Source organism: Microcaecilia unicolor, chromosome 7, assembly GCF_901765095.1.
Source record: "Microcaecilia unicolor chromosome 7, aMicUni1.1, whole genome shotgun sequence".
NCBI classification, from domain to species: Eukaryota; Metazoa; Chordata; class Amphibia; order Gymnophiona; family Siphonopidae; genus Microcaecilia; species Microcaecilia unicolor.
The window spans coordinates 218,206,469-218,221,427 of record NC_044037.1 but is presented as its reverse complement, the minus strand read 5'-3'; the positions used below and the strand labels follow the sequence as shown (position 1 = coordinate 218,221,427).

At 38.0% G+C, this 14,959-nt stretch overlaps 1 protein-coding gene across 1 annotated transcript in view; it reads right to left on the bottom strand.

Moving 5' to 3' along the window:
- The window catches only part of TTN (titin), a 470,266-nt gene that overhangs the window by 67,478 nt on the left and 387,829 nt on the right, over nt 1–14,959 (bottom strand). Inside the window, exons 255-268 of the mRNA XM_030210848.1 lie at nt 14,233–14,532; nt 13,797–14,084; nt 13,411–13,707; nt 13,023–13,325; nt 12,631–12,936; nt 12,243–12,530; nt 7,779–8,069; nt 7,396–7,683; nt 4,075–4,662; nt 3,875–3,979; nt 1,865–2,062; nt 1,480–1,776; nt 770–1,357; nt 47–349 (exon numbers count right to left, since the gene is read on the bottom strand). Coding sequence (XP_030066708.1) covers nt 47–349; nt 770–1,357; nt 1,480–1,776; nt 1,865–2,062; nt 3,875–3,979; nt 4,075–4,662; nt 7,396–7,683; nt 7,779–8,069; nt 12,243–12,530; nt 12,631–12,936; nt 13,023–13,325; nt 13,411–13,707; nt 13,797–14,084; nt 14,233–14,532 — 4,440 coding nt within the window. The remainder of the gene's footprint in view (nt 1–46; nt 350–769; nt 1,358–1,479; nt 1,777–1,864; nt 2,063–3,874; nt 3,980–4,074; nt 4,663–7,395; nt 7,684–7,778; nt 8,070–12,242; nt 12,531–12,630; nt 12,937–13,022; nt 13,326–13,410; nt 13,708–13,796; nt 14,085–14,232; nt 14,533–14,959) is intronic.

Sequence of the window (14,959 nt, the reverse complement as noted above, 5' to 3'; positions counted from 1 at the left end):
ATTTTTAACAGCAAGGAAAGCATTGACAATGTAAAGAAATTCTTACATGCCACATCCTTAATTAATACTGGGTGTGAGGCATCACTTGGTGGTCCAATTCCTGCTTTATTTTCTGCGCTTACACGGAATTCATATTCATTTCCTTCAAGGAGTCCTGTCACTTTACATCTGAGGTCTGAAACTGGTTTCTTTGTTACTCTGACCCATCGCAATCCTTTCTTTTCTTTTCTTTCTACATAGTATCCTGTAATCTCACTACCACCATCATCAGCTGGCCTTTTCCAGTTCACAGTCACAGATGCCTTGGTCACATTTGTTATTTCTGGTTTGCCAGGGGCACCCGGAGGACCTAATAGGAAAAAATAAAGAATAGCTTTAAACTATATAAATCTATACTATCTATACAAATTTGCCTTAAAGTCTAGATACTTTTCACCCAGAGACTTTACATTAGTTTTCAAAGGGAAAAATTTGCATCTGAAAAGAGATTTCAGAAAGTGCCCAAAATTTTCACTTGCTATTTGTGTGGTATTTTCTGTGAAAACGTATACACATACTTTAGAAATCTAACACCATGTACATGAATGCACACTCTGCACCAGCCGGAACACCTCCCTGATACACATGGTACAATTATGCGTATATTGGTTACATGTGCATAATTGTACCCATATATGTAGTAGGCAATTTTCAAAAATCCCATTTCTGCACATAAAACTTAGGGTATCCCAAACTTCTGCATAGCACTTTTAAAATCTGTTTTACGTACCATATCTATCCACCATCTTAACTGGTTCTGATTGTACTGGTTCACCAGTTCCATAATGATTAACAGCAGAGACACGGAAGATATATTCATTTCCTTGAATAAGTTTGCTAACAATATGTTTGCAGACGTTAATATTTTCAGCAACTAATGTCCAAAGCAGCCGGCTAGTTTCTCTCTTTTCAAGTATGTAGGAAGTAATTGGTGATCCACCATCTTCATTAGGAGGTGTCCATGTAAGAGTAGCTTTTTCAGCTGAGACACCGCTTATTTCAATAGGTCCAGGAGGTCCAGGTACATCTAATACTTTTACGTGCACATGTTCCTGTTTTGTACCAAATGGATTTGTAGCAGTGATTGTGTATTCACCAGAATCTTTCCGGGTTGCATATTTGACAGAAAGCGTGGAAGAGGTTGGGGTTGTATCAATCTGAACTATGTCGGAAGGTCTGAAATCCTTTCCTGCCCTAGACCATGCAGATTGTGGGGGTGGCTTCCCCAGGATGCTAGTAGCTGTTATTACAATGGTGTCTCCTGCCTTAACTGTTAAACCTTCTTTCACTGCAGGATCAATAACAATAGTTGGTGCTTCTGCAATTGAAAAAGAAAATGTACTGTCAGTAAAAAAACAAAAAAAAACCCCCCAAAAAACTAGGCATAGGTATAATATTCACACAATTACTCTTAATACAAAATTTCAAGGCAATACTAACCATACTCATCTTTGCATATAATGGCTCCTGTAGACTCTGATGGAGGGCTAATTGCTCCTGCGGTATTCTTGGCTTTAATCCTGAATTCATATTTTGCACCCTCGAAAAGATCATTAACAGTAAAAGCACATTCTTGTACATTTATATGATTAGCTTTCATCCAAGCCTTTGCTGGCAGGTCACGCTTCTCGACAATGTAGCCACTTAGTTTATGTCCACCATCATACTTAGGTTCTGTCCAGATTAAAGTTACTGAGCTCCTTGTTATATTAATGACCTCAGGTTTACCAGGAGGATCTAAACATTAAAAATAAAACATGTGAAGAAGACAGAAGTGTTTTTAAATAACATAAAAACTAAACAAATTCATTTTTATTTTTCTTACCAATGGGATCAAGTGCCACAACTGGTTCAGATGGTAGGCTTGGTTTACCTACTCCTGCCATATTGATTGCCATAACTCGGAATTCATATTCTAGGCCTTCAGTTAATCCTGTCACTCTGAATTCTTTCATTCGTATTGGGGTCTTGTTAGCTCTCTTCCACAAAAGGCTATTTCTTTCTTTGCATTCAATATGATAACCTAGAAAATAAACACATGAATTGAATGTGTCTTAGTATTATGACAATGTGATTTTATGTACATTAACCCCCAGATTCTATATAGCGTGCCTAGAAATCTATGCCGAAATTGGCGTGGATTCTATAATAATGCATGTAACTTAACAATCTTAACAAGCTAATGAGTACTGATAACAGCACTTAACAAGCAATAATGAGCACTAATTGGTACTGATTAGAATTGCACAACTCGTTAAGCGTATTCTGTAAAGAAGTGTGCCAAACTTCTAACGCATGCAGCAAAAAGGGGCATAGTTATGGGTGGTGAAATGGATGTTCCGTAGAAATTCCGAAATTTATGTGTGTAGTTATACAATATGGCCCAGTGCACCTAAATCGACATACTGGGATTTACGCCACATTTTTATTGGTATAAATGGGTGCGAGTAGTTTTAGGCGCTGAGATATCAACTAAGCTTATTCTATAATCAGCACCTAAATCTAGATGCAAATTATAGAATAAGCTTAGTTGGCACTGATTTCAGCACCAATTTTTTATGCGCCATATATAGAATCTCCCTTAAAGGGGCAATTTTCAAAATGTCTGCATTGGGACAAAGCCTGCTGCTGGCACTTTATAGGAGCAGGCTCTGCACTAATACTCAAATTGAAAGAACACTTTTTTTTCCTTTGAAACTTGCAATGGAGGCATTCACATCAGCCTTGAAAATGCAATCTAAGGGGGGTCTTTAACAAAGGCACACTAGCATTTTTAGTGTGTGCTAAAAATTCATATGTGCTAAATGCTAAGATGCCCATACGAATATAATGGGCATCTCAGCGTTTATCACATGCTAATTGTTGGTGTGCACTAAAAATGCTAGCTTGCCTTTGTAAAAGGAGACCTAAGTGCATTATTTTGCTCCATCTCCTAAATATTCTCAGGGAATACTTCTCAACGTGGCTGAAAGTTTGCATGTGGTAGAATAATGCACAGACCTTTAGCAGCATACAGAAAGAACAATTTTCAGCCAGCCAATTAAGGGGTGAATTTATCAACCTGGGCTACTATTAAGAAGTGTTTTACTGTTAACCCTAGTTATTAGTAAGTAGATCTCACTGCATGACCTTGTTACTAATAACTGGGGTTAACAGTAAAATAACACATTTTTAATAGCAGCCCATGTTGATAACTTCCTCTCTAAGTCTCACTACATTAAATGGGACCTGTACTAAAATATTACGAGTTAGTGCTAAAATAACATGACTTAACGGTAGCCCACACTTATAACTAAGCCCCTAATATGGGTAAAAAGCTTTTTATTCATGCAAATCACTGAGGGGCCCTTTTACAAAGGCGCGGGTAGTGAGCGCCCAATCGGCACTACCACTGGGGTAGTGCGTGCACCCATTGGTAATTCTGATTTTGGCGTGTGCCAAATCCTGTGGTAGAAAATAATTTTCTATTTTCTACCACGGGCATTCCCAGTGGTAACTGGCAGCATGCCCATGTTGGCATATGTTGCATGGTTACCATGTGGGTAGTGCGTGAGCCCTTACCGCTAGGTCAATGGCTGGCGGTAAGGCTCAGGCCATAAATAGGCGCGTGATAATTTTAATATTAGTGCAGTTCCATTTCCCGGCCCATTAAAAAATAGCCTTTTTCCTAGCTGTGGTAAAATGTGTCCAAAAGATGTGCCTAAACTACCGCAGGCCACTTTTTACCACAGCTTTGTAAAAGGACTCCTTATAAAATTATCTGTTAAGATTTTACTTTCATTCTCTGGTCATTATGTAGACTATTCTTACAAAATAGTTTAGAATGGAAAACTACCTGTGATTGGTGAGCCACCAGTTTTTCTTGGATCTGTCCAGGTCAATGCTGCAGAGTCATGTCGGATGGCAAGGACTTTGGGAGGAGCAGGAGCATCAGGTACATCTAGAAATATAAAGAAAATTACATTGCAGTGAAAAGTAAATATGATACATCATTTTTTAACTGATTGACTCAATTAATATTGTCATTCTGCTTACCAAATGGATGTTTTGCCACAACAGGGTTAGATTTAAGGCCTTCTCCAACTCCATATTTATTTTCTGCACTGACTCTGAAGGTATACTCTGTTCCCTCATGAAGTCTAGTGACTCTAAATGTAGTTTTTTGAACAGCAGAGGCACAAGTCACCCACTTATTGGTTGTTGAATCTCTCTTTTCGAGGATATAGTTAGTGATTTCTGAACCACCATTATCTTTTGGCGGACCCCAGATCAGAGTTATAGCATCTGCTGTGATTTCTTCAAACTTTATTGGAGCTGTAGGGATACCAGGTTTCCCAACAACTTTCACAAACACAGCAGACTCTTTACTTCCAGCAACGTTCTTCAGTGTAATCGTGTATTTTGCAGCATCATCTTTCTGGCATTCCCGTACTACAAGAGTGGTATTAATTGCAGTAGACTCCACATTGACTCTTGTAGTATCAGTTAATGGATCTTCACCTTTCCTCCAGGTTACAGATGGGGCAGGTTTTCCACTTATTGGGATCTTAAGGTGGAAAGTGCTACCTTCTCTTGCCAGATAGCACAAGTCCGGCAGACCACTTAAATCCATATCTGGTGCCACTATAAAGTAAAAAGTTCAAAATATTTGTACTCTATATCTAAAATATTTGCAGCTGAAATACAGTTTAGAAATGTATTTATTAAAGTATGTTGACCTAGTCATCTTGAACACTAGGCAAGGCTGTAGTGTTCTCTATGTAGATATATAGGGGGAAATTCAATAAATGGTGTCCAAAGTTGGGCGCCAGGATGATCCATGCTAAGCTAGTATTTTCTAATGGGCACTTTGCATGGAATGACCTTTACAGAATACTAGCTTAGTGTGCATTTTGTGCCTAACTTTGGATGCAAGCATTTACGCTGGCCAAAAGCTGGTGTAAATGCACACACCCAACAGACAGCAGTTAGGTATACAAATGCTAGTATTCTAGAACATTGCATGTAATTTCTAGGCATGCCCCTGACCTGCCCATGCCCCTCTTATGCCCACGACCCTTTGGAGTCATGTGCTACGAAATATAGGTTTGCATGTTATAGAATAAGGCATAGGGCAGATTGGTGTGTAACTTCTAATTAACTGCCAATTAAATACTTGTTAATGCCAATAATTGATAGTGATTACCTAATTATCTAATCAGTTTATGTGTGGCTCTATGATCCACACCCAAAATAGCAACTTTGGGTGACCTATTCAAAATTTGGCAGAATATATCTAAAATACAGCTCTATATACCTGGAAGAGGAAATATTAACTTTTATGTAAAATATGATTTTCCGCACAATTTTAGGATCTCTTTTAGGTGCCACAGGCACTCTAGCTATATGCTAATTTGGACTTTGAAGTATAAAAACTGAAGTTAGGTAAAAACTGTCAGGCCTAGCAAGTCTGTTCATGCTCTTTAAAGAAAGAAATACTGGGCTTTGTACTTCAGGGGTTCATAACCAGTGGTGCCTGCACTTCTATGGGCTGCAAAAAAGGGTCTTGAAATCTGAAGCAATTTATTGAAAGTTTCTTGACAGAGTGAAGGCAGCTATTAGGACAGTTATTGGTAGTATAATTGTTTACTACTGTAATTTTAGCAACATTTTAGCAGTTATTACTGTTAACAGCTAATAGTTATCGACATATGTAGCTGTCAGTAGGCACTAATAATTTAGGAAAGAGGTGCAAAAGTTTCATTGATCAGTTGAAGGAGTGCAGGAACCAAAAGAGGTTAAGAAGCCTTGCTCTACTTAGTCTTCAGCTTTGTGCATGCCTTCCAACCATAGAGGGATCAATTAAAAAAAAAAAACCAAATAACGAAGATAAGCAGTTAATTTTACCTGAATATCTTTGGGTACGTTTTCAGCTCAGTCTAAGCAGGAGATTGGGGCTTGTTGCAATATGGTTTTGCTTTTTTATTTATTTTTTTTACTTTGAGTATTGGAAGAGAAATAATTAATAGGAGGACTGAGGTTTTGGGGACCATTTTTTTTTAAATATTAGATATCAGGAGGGAAGGGGATTGGGGCTTGGAAACATATTTTTTATTCATCAGCTGTTGGGAGCTCAAGAAAAGGACTGGGGCTTGAGGACATGTGGCTTTACTGAATATTCTTTGGGTGTCAGGAAAGAAGGAAAGGTATCAGGGTTGAGGAAAGACATTTTTTCTTATGTATCAGGTCATGGGGAGGGCTCAAGCTCCTTATGTATCAGGCCATGGGGAGGACGAGCTCAGATTTAGGACTGCAATTGGCTCTGAAAATCAGAGCTAGCCATCTAATTTTACCTTCTCAGACCTAGCCCTGTCTCCTGGAATCTGAATCTGAACAGCTAAAGTTAGCCACTGAATCCCAGATTCTATTACTGGTGCACAAAAGTGAGTAACGAACCAATTAGTGCTGATAATTGGATGCTAATAAACAATTATTGGTGCTAATTGGCAATAATTAGAATTTACATATGCATCTTGCTAGGCGTATTCAATAAAGATGTGCATGTAAATTCTTTTGTGCAGATCTGAAAAGGGGGTATGGCCATAAGAGGGGCATGGGCGTTCCAAGAATTTGTTCGTAGTGTTACAGAATATGGGAGATCTGCACTTCATTTTTAAGCGCAGGGATTTACATCAGGTTTCAGTTGGTGTAAATCCTCCTGACTAAAAGTTAGGTGTGGATCCTGGTGTGAGGTGCTATTCTATAAATGGTGCCAAACTTGGACCACAGTTTAAAAACAGCACTTAGTGCTCATTTTCTTTCGGCACCATATACAGGAGATTAAATTGAATCACCCAGCCCATTTAGTATATTCAAAGGCTTTGATCTAGTTAGTGATTAACTAGTGACTTTGCCACATTCAAGATCAACCTATTATTATCAAACCAAAATCTCAATTCTGCAACCAATCTGAGATTCTCTTAGCCACCTCACTCAAGTCCCATACTTCAGACGAGGCCTCAGGAATGATTTAAACATCAGTATCACTATCTCCAACTATCTGCAGATTATGACTCTTCAAATGTATCCCAGCATCCCACAGGCTCTACTTAATGCTTTATCAGACTGTTTGGCCATTTATAATTCACCATATATGATCAGATTCCTTTCCTGACTAGCAGATCAGACAACTGATCTGGAAGTAGGGGGCTCTTTAACAGACTCTTGATAAGTTACTGTAATGTCTTCCAACACATGGTTCCCAAAGTAGAACAAAAATAACTTTTAAGTGCTACTTTCAGTAGGTGCTAATATTTACACCAATGACATGCCTTTCAAATAACCAAAATAATTGAGCTGGTGACATCCAATACATACCAACATCATCCTTTGCTACAATTGTGATTTCACATGGTGAACTCAAGCCAGCGTCATTCTCAGCTCTCACTCTGAAAGTGTATTCCTTTCCTTCTTGCAAGTCTTTCATCGAATATTGAAGATTCTTGGCTCTCATTACTTCGTTCCACTTGCCCTCAGCAGTCATAACATCAACAACATATCCAGTAATACGGCTACCACCGTCGTTGAAAGGTTTTTTCCATCCAAGAGTACAAGCAGATTTTGATACAGCTAAGGCTTTCAGATCTACAACTGGTCCAGGATGTTCTGTATCAAAGAAATAGATTGATAGGTCAATGTTCACAATAATTATAATCAATAACCTATTAGTAGTCAGATATGGCAAATACATATCATCTTACCAGAAGCTTTAACAGCATCATGTGTTTCACATGGCTCACCAATCCCATATTCATTTTCAGCTAATACCCTGAAAAAGTAAGATTTGCCTTCTTCTAAGTTAGGTATTCTGAAACTAGTCTTTGGGCAATCAGTTGAAACAGTGGACCAAGCTTTTCTCTCAGCATCACGTTTCTCAACAATATAGTTCTTTACTGGACTACCACCATCAATGAGAGGAGGGTCCCATGAAATAAAAGCTGAATTTTTAGATGTTTCTTTAACAATGAGATTAACTGGAGGTCCTGGAGTATCTGCAAATATAAAAACACAAACATATAGATATAAAAATACACCCATAAACATTTACATATGTATATAGGGTCAATTTTCATGGCAGCAATGATCATATTATTTTTAAAACACCAGCCATAGCAATTTTAAAATATGCATAAATTCTGCACTGGTGCTGAATATAACACCAATCTTAGAAAGAAAGTACAAATTGGAATTGAGACATTGATGTTAGGACAAGTCAATTTTCGTTAGTATTTTAGACAAGGAACTGCTGATGTAGAGCCTTTTCTAAAATACATGCAGCAATGGACATGCATGTACTTGCTTTTGGCCTCTTTTATCAAGCTATGCTAGTGGCTCATGGTGCAGTAGTGCAGACAAAGCCCATTCACTTTGAATGGGCTCTGTTGGCATTGCCATGCAGGAACCGCTAGCACGGCTTGATAAAAGAGGCCCTATGTGTGGTGAGAGCACCCATTTTGCAATTGTCAATATCCAAATTTTCAATGTGATCAACACAGCAATGTACAATATGCCAGCACATATACTTGTATATCTACCATTTTATAAACATACACATTTATGTTTCCCAAAGCTGTTACAGCACTCTCTATTAGTTGCAAGTATTGTTTTAGAGCAAACAAGAAACCACTGAGGATGAAGAGGGACAATCTTCTTTAATCCCTCCACAAAATGAGCACCTTTCTATAATCTACATGTGCCCGGGAGCTAGTATAAATCCCAACATCGATCTTGGTGAACATATATATGCATTCCTCTTCTGAAGTGGAGAATGCACGTAGATGTTTTAGCCCTACCCTAATCCCACCTAAAACATACACAGATCCATGCATACTTGTTATAGGCATATATTTGCAATTTAGATGTGTTTCTCTTGGCTTTCTAAAATTGGGAACCATGAATAAGACTTCTAAAATAAGCACCTATATGTAAAATGGAGTCATCACTGCTTACTATGGTGCTTATTTTAGAAGTGCCATTCATATTTTAGACATGCATAAACCAGCATGTAGATGTTCATACTGCATAAATATCTAAGTCCCAATTTTACCTAGCTGGGATATGCATGTCTAAAACTGAAGAATGTGCAAATGGCAGAGGGGTATGGTATGGGCAAGTTTTAAGTGGGACTAGGGCAGACCTAAAAAATGAATGTTTATTCCCCATTTCAGAAGAAGAATGAATGTCTATGTCCTAAAAGATCAACATGGGGATTTTATACCTGCAACCTAGGATGTCCAGTTTCAGAAAAGTGCTCCTAATGAGCAGTGCTCTACTGGTCACCTTGTTAATCCCCCAGTGATTGATGTCCTTTCTAGAAGCAAAATTGGCAAGGGATCCTGGACTATAACATTTTTGGAAAAAATAAACATGTATGTTTTCAAATCTGGCTGAGATACATTGTTAATATTCAGCCACCTAAACATTTATATTGCTATTCTGCAACATGATCATTCATGTGTTAACAAATAAACATTTATGTGACTGTTTTGACCCATTGATATTTTATGCATTCATTTGTCTAAAATGGATGTTCATGTCACATATAACCGGCGTATAAATGTCCTTTTTCCATGTATTTTAGAACAGGCTCTACAATGGCAGATTCTATTCTAAAATAGTATCAGAACTCAAGACTTCCTGACCTGTACCTAAAATGTTGCTCTGTATGTATAGTGGTGATTTTCAGCTGCTATACGTATAACTAAGTAGTTTAATTTAGGACTGCTTTTTTGCAGTTGAATATTACCACTATACATGTGAATGGCAATTTTGTAAACTAGTTTCATAAATGTTTAGAATACTAGCATATACATGTGTAGGTGTGAACATAGGCACATATACATGCCAGTATGTTGCCTAAGTGCTATTCTGTAAATACATGACTATCTTGCATAGTGTGTATTTGCAGGGGGGGGGGGGGAGTGTACACATGGGCAGAGCATTTGTGGGATATAGGCAATGCTCCCAGTTATGACAGGAACTTACAAAATACTGTAAGCTATATGCACCCTTGCTGCATTTAGACACCCACACTTTAAGCCAGCTCTATGGCTGGTGTAAGTGTGGGCACCTAAATATTTGGTGAGCTCATACCAAGTTATGCCTAGGGGTGCCTAGGTTCTGTTATAGAATATATTCCTATTGTCCACCCTTGGGTACCTAAATGGAGGCATTCAGTAATAGAATTGCCTCAATAAGGGGCAATTCTACGTTTTGAAAGAGTACAAAATCAATCCACTTTTACCCGTTCTACCCCACTCAGGATTTTTTAGACTTCAATCATATCTGTCCTCAGCCATCTCTTTTCCAAGCTGAAGAGGCCTAACCTCTTTAGCCTTTCCTCATATGAGAGGAGTTCCATACCCTTTATCATTTTGGTCACTCATCATTGAATCTTTCCTAATTCCATTATACCTTTTCTGAGATATGGTGATCAGAATTGAACGCAATACTCATGGTGAGGTCATACCATGGAGCAATAAAGAGGCACTATACTATTCTTGGTCTTATTTACCATCCCTTTCCTAATAATTCCTAGCATCCTGTTTGTCTTTTTGGCTGCTGTCACACACTGGGAAGAAGATTTCAGCATATTGTCTACAATGACACCTAGATCTTTTTCTTGGTGCTGACTCCCAGTGTGGACCCTAGCATTAGGTAACTATGATTCGGATTATTCTTCCCATTGTGCATCATTTTGCATTTGTGCACATTAAATTTTATCTGCCATTTGGATGCCCAATTTTCCAATTTCCTAAGGTCTTCCTGCAATTTTTCACAGTTTGAATGTGTTTTAACAACTTTGAATAGTATTGTGTCATCTGCAAATTTAATCACCTCACTTATCATTCCTATTTCCAGATCATTAATAAATATGTTAAATAGTACTGGTCCCAGTACATATTCCTGTGGCATTCCACTATTCACCCTCCTCCATTGAGAAAAGTGGCCATTTACCCTACCCTCTGTTTTCTGTACAGTAACCAATTCCCAATCCACAAAAGGACATTGCCTCCTATCCCATGACACTTTGATTTTCTCAGAACACATGTTCCATAGTTTTATTCTTTATACTACTACTACTACTTATCATTTCAATAGCGCTACTAGATGTACGGCACTGAAGTCAGGCTTACCAGTCTGTAATTTCCCAGATCAACTCTGGACCCCTTTAAAAAAATTGGTGTTACATTGGCCACCCTCCAATCTTCAGGTACTACATTTGATTTTAATGACAGGTTACAGATCAGTAACAGCAAATCTGCAATTTCATGTTTGAGTTCTTTCAGTACCTGTTACCTGTTAGTAAGCCACGTAAGCGTCTATGCATGCCCAGCGTGTGCTAAAATGGAATTACCGCATGGTCCTTGTGGTAATTTCATTTTTGCCACACGTCCATTTTTGGCAAAAAATTTAAAAAGGACTTTTTTATAGGTGCACTGAAAAATGGTTTGGCGTGCGCCCAAAACCCATGCCTACACTACCACAAGCCATTTTTCAATGCACCTTAGTAAAAGGACCCCATAGATGGCTGACTAGCAGAAAGGTATGCGCCATGATTTGATTGTGTGTGCTTTGCTAGTGGGTATGTGTATGGGTGGAGTTTGGGGAGCCTATGAGTGGAGCACACAGGTGTGCACATAAATTACAAAATTCTATCATTTGCAGGTGTTCATACTAACATCCAGGTATTGGCATTTGCTCCATCTATAGGGCTGGTGTAAATGATTGTGTCTTAAATGTAAATACGTTTTTAGCCCTTGCACTAGTATTCTATAAAGAAAAGTAAGCTCCTTGTTTTCTTTACAGAATAGGTCTTAAGTAGACACCATAACCAGTGCTTACTGAATCACTCTCATAGCTGTTCCACCCTAATTCTGCTATGATAATATCCGGATGGTTCCACATCAGTTAGAGAATTTTTTCACTGACAATATCTGGATAGTGCCATTGAAAATCCATGAATAGCAGCTTATATCATTTATCATTTATTGAATTTGCTATACCACTTAGTTGAGACCTTATCAAAGCGGTTTAGCATAAGCCTGTCTATATATGAGTTCATATCCATATTATCCTGCATATTTAGTATTATTGTGCATATGTTTACACAGTAAACAAATTAAATATATAGATTAATTTAGAGTTGTTTTATGGATATTTACCTAGAACTTTCACAATAATGGAATATGACTTGGTGCCACTGCTGTTCTCCAAAGTCAAGATATATTTGCCAGCATCATACCGGTTTACATTTTCACAGTATAAGAAGGTATCATAGTCAGATGTTTTTATTTCAAGTCCTTGTCTGTCTCTTATGTTTGCATTCATTTTAGACCAAGAAATCTTTGGTGGTGGACGCCCTCTTACTGGTACGTATATTCTCATTGTTACTCCAGCACGTAACACAAGTGCCTTTCTCAAATCAGCATCAAGATCTCCCTCTGGTGCAACTATTTTAGAGAAAAAAATAATATTTACAAAAATAAGAAAAGGGCACTTTAAATTGCAAAACATTAATGAAATTTGCTATTTTTGAATTGAAACACCTACTTAAAATGTCTTTGGCGACATGTTTATCAGGAACTTCACTTGGTTCACTGTATCCAATTTTGTTGACTGCAGAAACACGGAATTGATATTCGGTATTTTCCATCAGTCCAGTCACAACATATTCAGTATTCTGTAGGTTTTTCGGCACATTGCATCTAACCCAGTTATCAGTATCAGCTCTTTTTACTTCAACCAGGTAACCCAAGATAGGGCTTCCACCATCGTAAGCTGGCTTAGTCCAAGAAAGTGCTATGGTATTGCGTGTTGTATCAGTTACTTTTGGGAAGGCGGGTGGACCGGGAGGGTCTGTGAATTAAAGCAAAGTTAGAAATATTAGACACTGTGCCATATGTCCAAAAATATATGGATTCAACAAAAATCTTTTAACTTACACTGAGGATCAGCAGCAATTGCTCCTTTAGAAGCATCACTAGGTTTTCCTGGGCCAGCTTTGTTCAGAGCGGTCACTCTGAATTCATACTCTGTTCCTTCCTGAAGTCCAGTTGCTTTTACAGTTCTTTCTATAAAAGGCTTCCTAGACACTTTAGTCCAGGTGAAAACTTTGGTATCTCGCTTTTCAAGGATGTAACCAGTGATAGGAGAACCACCATCATCTGCAGGAGGTTTCCAACTCACAGTCATGTGATCCTTTGTTATATTAGTAATTATGGGAGGATCACAACGACCAGGGACATCTGAAAATAATTATTTAGAGCATTTTAAAATAATTGTACAATCTTAAAACATACAAAACACAAAACAATACCAAATACCTCTTACCATATGGATTCTTTGCAACCACTGATTCAGTCATTATGGGATCCCCAACGCCATATTTATTTTCTGCAGAAACACGGAACTGATATTCGTGCCCTTCAATAAGCTTTTCTACGCTGCAGCTTGTAATTTGTACATTTGCAGTGACCTGTGCCCAGTTAGCTCTACTTGTTTCACGTTTGTCAACAATGTAGTTAGTAATTTCTGCACCACCATCTTCAAGCGGAGGCTCCCAAGTAAGCATGGCACGATCAGAGTAGATATTGCTGATTTTAATTGATGCCGGAGGACCAGGTTTATCTGCAACATATGCAAAAGGTTACAAGTCGGTACTTTTTCAGCTTAAAGAAGTTCAATAAGGCAGTGCAAAGTAATTATTTACAACTTACCAAGTACTTTGAGTTTAAGAGTTGCTGATTTGGAGCCACTTGCATTTTCAGCAGTGATAGTGTATTCTCCCGTGTCCTTCCTAGTAACACTGAACAGTTCTAAATTGCATAGATGTCTCTTAGTGGTGATTTTAATGCCTTCTGCTGGTTGTATAAGATCTGTACCTTTCTTCCAAACAACTGTTGGCATAGGTTTGCCAAATACATAGGCTTCAAGACAAACATTTAATCCAGCTTTTACTGTAATCAGAGACTTCATTTCTACACTCAAGTCTATTCTGGGAGGAACTAAAAAAAAATAAAAATAGTGTTAAAAAGCTGGATGTTTTCAGATTAAATGAAACAATAAACATTACATATATTAAAAGGTATATATAATGAATCATTATTGCAAAAGGGGCAGTTTTCACACTGTCCATGTTTTTGAAATTCTTACCATTTTCTGGTTGGATGGTAACCGGATCAGAAGGTTCAGAAGGTTTGCTAATGTTAATTGCTGTTTTGGCAATTATTCTAAATTGATATTGAGCATTTTCTTCTAAACCAGTAACAGTGTATTCTTCAGTAGGTACTTGACTGGCAGAAGTATTGCATCGAATCCATTTATCACGTGGAAGTTTGCAAGATTCAACCAAATAGCCAATTATTTTGCTACCACCATCATGCTTTGGTCGAGTCCAGATCAATGATGCAGTGCTCTTTGTGATGTCGATAACTTCAGGTTTACCAGGAGGATCTACAATAAAATCAAAAATGTGTGTATTATATTGATCCTTTGCAAAAGGAAAAGAGGATTTGGTCTTCATAAGTAATGTAAAGCATGGCTTTTTACCCAAGTGTTTCTTTGAAAATTTAGGGGGAAAGTTATCAACATCAGCTTACTGTATGCTGTGATTTTATATACATTATACAGTACATGATGTTGATTTTACTGTTGTAAGCCACTTTGAGCCTGTGTGGAGCTAAGCTGAAGGAATAAATACAATATACAGGGCCCTGTTTATTAAGGTGCGCTAGCGTGTTTAGTGCATGTTAAAAATTAGCATGTACTAACGGTGTAGATGCCCATAGGAATGGCTAGCAAGTGCTAATGCTTAGTGTGCTGAAAACACAAATGCACCTCTAGAGCCATTTAGTAAACAGGGCCCACAGTGACTGATTTG